The sequence below is a fragment of the Triticum urartu genome, chromosome 4 (genome assembly GCF_003073215.2).
Source record: "Triticum urartu cultivar G1812 chromosome 4, Tu2.1, whole genome shotgun sequence".
NCBI classification, from domain to species: domain Eukaryota; kingdom Viridiplantae; phylum Streptophyta; class Magnoliopsida; order Poales; family Poaceae; genus Triticum; species Triticum urartu.
Genome location: NC_053025.1, coordinates 517,760,914 through 517,764,246, shown reverse-complemented (window position 1 = coordinate 517,764,246; position 3,333 = coordinate 517,760,914). Strand labels below are relative to the sequence as shown.

Sequence of the window (3,333 nt, the reverse complement as noted above, 5' to 3'; positions counted from 1 at the left end):
AAGAAAGCGGGGTCGTCGATTTCGCATCGTGCGGTTGAGAAAATCAACTAACCCCAATTTTTTTAGACGACTGGCATGTAGCCACGCCCTTGAATGAACACCGGACAACCTGAACTCTGAAGTACTCCACCTTGGCATCTGCCCGTCAAATTCAGCAGCAAGATGTTAACCGCCGCACGTACGGTCTTTTGCTCCCCAATCAGAGCGCCAGATCGCGTTCGGCACAGTACGGCAACGCTAATTGCCGCATCATGAGCCACGCGTAACCGGAAAGTTCGTTACAGTTGACGCAAGACCTGAAAGTCCTTGAAACTTAAGGAGCCGTTGGGCATTTAACTGAACTTGCTTGCTCAAGACTTCAAGTGCACATCATTCAGGGAGGTAGGGCACGATGCAGACTTCGTGCGGCTAGCTACAGATTCCATTATTCATTTTGCGCGCTACTATCACGCAGCCCTGATAGGTACTACCACTCACCCGTCAACCGACACACTGGCTGTCCCACTGCGATGCAACTGCAGGGTTCAGAGGACGAGCCAGCTTATTACTCCTAGCTGGAGAATCCTAGCTAGCTTGAACCCGAAGAAAGAAACGGTAGACAAGACGAGAGGACAACTTTCACACGAACGCACACGTACACATCCTGACCATGGTACACGTGCAAAGCACGACATGACTCTTCACCGGCTAGCTGGATGCGGTGGTGCGTGCCGGCTCAGTTGACGGCGCTGCATTTCTTGCGGATCTGGCCGGCGGAGCCGGTGAGGGGGGCGATGTTGCCCATCCGGACCATGGCGTCGCCGAAGTCGCAGAGGAAGCGCTGGCTGTTGTAGCTGTAGGCCTGCACGAGGGCCCTGGTGGCGGCGGCGCCGTCGGGGCTGGAGACGAGGCCCTGGTCGGAGGAGAGGAGGCCCTTCTTGGCCAGCAGGTTCTTGAAGTAGTGGTTGTCGAAGGCGTCGGCGGAGCCGGCGTCCAGCGCGGCCGTCTGGTTGCCGTCGCCGCCCCGGCACAGCTGCTGCAGGCTGGACGCCAGCGCCGGGTCCATGGTCGGGTCCACCGAGTTGGCCGCCGAGAAGTTGGCCAGCCGGCCGCTGAAGAGCACGCACCGCGACCGCCCGATCGTGTGGGCTCCTGCATGCGGTTCATGCATGGTTGGATTTGCTGGCTTTCGTTGCGTACAATACAACGTGTACTATAGACAGTAGTGCTCAGTCTAGTAGAGTACAGTACCTGATAAGATGACCACGTCTGTTGTGTTAAGGCCGACGTCCTTGAACCTCTGTATGATCACGGTGATGTTGTCGAACGGGCTTGGCAGATTGTTGTTGGCCAAGGTCTGGTTCGCCACCAGCCCGTCCCTTCTTCCCAGAAGAACATCGTAGTCAGGCCCTCCGCTCTGAACATGCCAACAAAATCAGTACGCGTACTACACTCGGTAAAGCAGTACTGGTAGTACGGTTCTCAAACAGTTCTTTCGGGTGCACGTTCAACTGAATTATTTGGTAGGTACTGTAGTTGGTTAGCTATGTTGGAGTGGTTGTGAATTCGATCGAGGGAAGGAAGGAAGGAACGTACGAGGAGTACGCCGTATTTGGCGGCGAGCGCGACGACGTCGGCGCAGGAGACGAGCCCCGGGCAGGCCTTCTCGAGGTCGGCCTTGATGGCGTCGATGACCTCGTACCCCCTCACCGAGTTGAGGTTCGGCGCCGCCAGCTTCTCGCTCTCCGCCCCGTCCAGCAGGATCGACCCGTCACACCCCTGCATGCATGCATGCCACAAGTACGTCCACGACGATGTTCACTTCAGAGCCTAAGAAAGCATGCGGTAATAACGATGCGTGTTACGGAGACGGACGTACGTTGACGAAGCAGTCGTGGAAGTGGAGCCGGAGCAGGGAGGCGCCCATCCGTAGCTCGGCCTTCATCGCGGCGGCCACGCGCGCCTGGACGATGCTCTCCAGCTTCGGGCAGCTGTCGTCGTAGAAGTCGTCGCTCAGCTGGCCACAAGCCGCGCCGCCCAGGCACAGCAGCACCATGATCATCATCGGCAAGCAGCTCGCGCCATGATCTCTGAGAGGCTCCATTTCTGATACGTTGATGGTACAAAATATCCCAGCACTGCCGCCGGATCAATGTCCGCACTCTGTACTACGTACGTGCCCGTTTGATCGATCTCTCCGTGCTTACCGCAAGGTTATATAGACAGCTTAAAGTGGTGAGTGATACTAGCTAGCAACAAGTTGGACTCGTATAAATATTCATATCGTTTGACTGTTCGTCGAGCAAATGGCAACGTGCCAATGTGTCGTCAGCATGCATAGTGCGTCGCCCATACAGTGGGAGTATTAGTTTACCGATGGATTACTGCGATTGTGCGTTTTTTACTGCACGCATGGCTCAACTGGCTGACTAAACGTGCACTGGCCGCACTTGCCGCTGCTAATTTTCTGTTCTGAAACCCAAGTGGTGCGTGCATAATGGAGCACCAACCAAATTAATTAGGCGCGGCCGCTGTATACGTTGCACGTTTCGGCGATGCAAGTCTACGATTAACGTGCGGTGCATGCATCTTGCTAGCTAGGTGCGGCAGCCGTACGGTGGAGCGTGACAGAGATGCGGCGTGCACGCGAGCACTGGTGTTGGTGTGTTAGGCAGAGAGGTGCACTAGTAAGTGAGTCAATTATGGGGCCTCAGCAAGATTGACATGAATGGGATCGGATTACGTTTGAGATGAGAGTTGGGGCCTGACCATCCCATTGTTAGAGTCTGAAGCAACATGAAGCCTTCTCAGGGCGTCATGATTTTGGGTCGTTGGATTGGCTGTCCAGACGTATCCTAGTCGTCAGATCTTAAGATGGAATGATCCTAGCCGTCGGATCTTCAGTGATGTGAAAACCAACGAATAGTGTCTGCCACCCCCCCCCCCCCCCGCCCCCCCCCCCCCCCCCCGGTCCACCACCCTCATACACATTGATAGGCGGGGCCCAGGCGAGGTGGGGCGAGGTCGTCAGCGACCGCGGGGGTAAGCTGCGCACAGTGCTGGTTCTTGTGTGCACGATGGGCGTGCCACCGCCTGTGATTTTCGGTGGCCGGCGAGGGCACTTTTGGTATTTCACGTGCTTGCCCTTGCAAGGCGCTCGCCTATGGCTGGCTTTTGGGGGTAAAAGCGAGGAGCCCGGTTGACTGAGCAAGAACCCTAGCCTTCCTCTTCGTTTCGCAATTATCCCCTTCCTCTCTTGCATTCGGGCGCCGTCATCTCGATGCCTCTCCCGCCGTCGATCCTCGGGTCTGGTCCACGTCTCCGCCTGTCATCTCTTGGTTAAGACGTGTGTGC

At 56.5% G+C, this 3,333-nt stretch overlaps 1 protein-coding gene across 1 annotated transcript; it reads right to left on the bottom strand.

The window, feature by feature from the left end:
* Nucleotides 1-306: 306 nt before the first annotated feature.
* LOC125554041 (peroxidase N-like) lies at nt 307-2,186 on the bottom strand. Its single transcript, XM_048717666.1, has 4 exons — nt 1,859-2,186; nt 1,576-1,758; nt 1,231-1,396; nt 307-1,131 (listed from the first exon to the last, which is right to left on the bottom strand). The coding sequence occupies exons 1-4, from the start codon at nt 2,081-2,083 to the stop codon at nt 716-718; spliced, it is 990 nt and encodes a 329-aa protein (XP_048573623.1). The 5' UTR covers nt 2,084-2,186; the 3' UTR covers nt 307-715.
* Nucleotides 2,187-3,333: the final 1,147 nt, after the last annotated feature.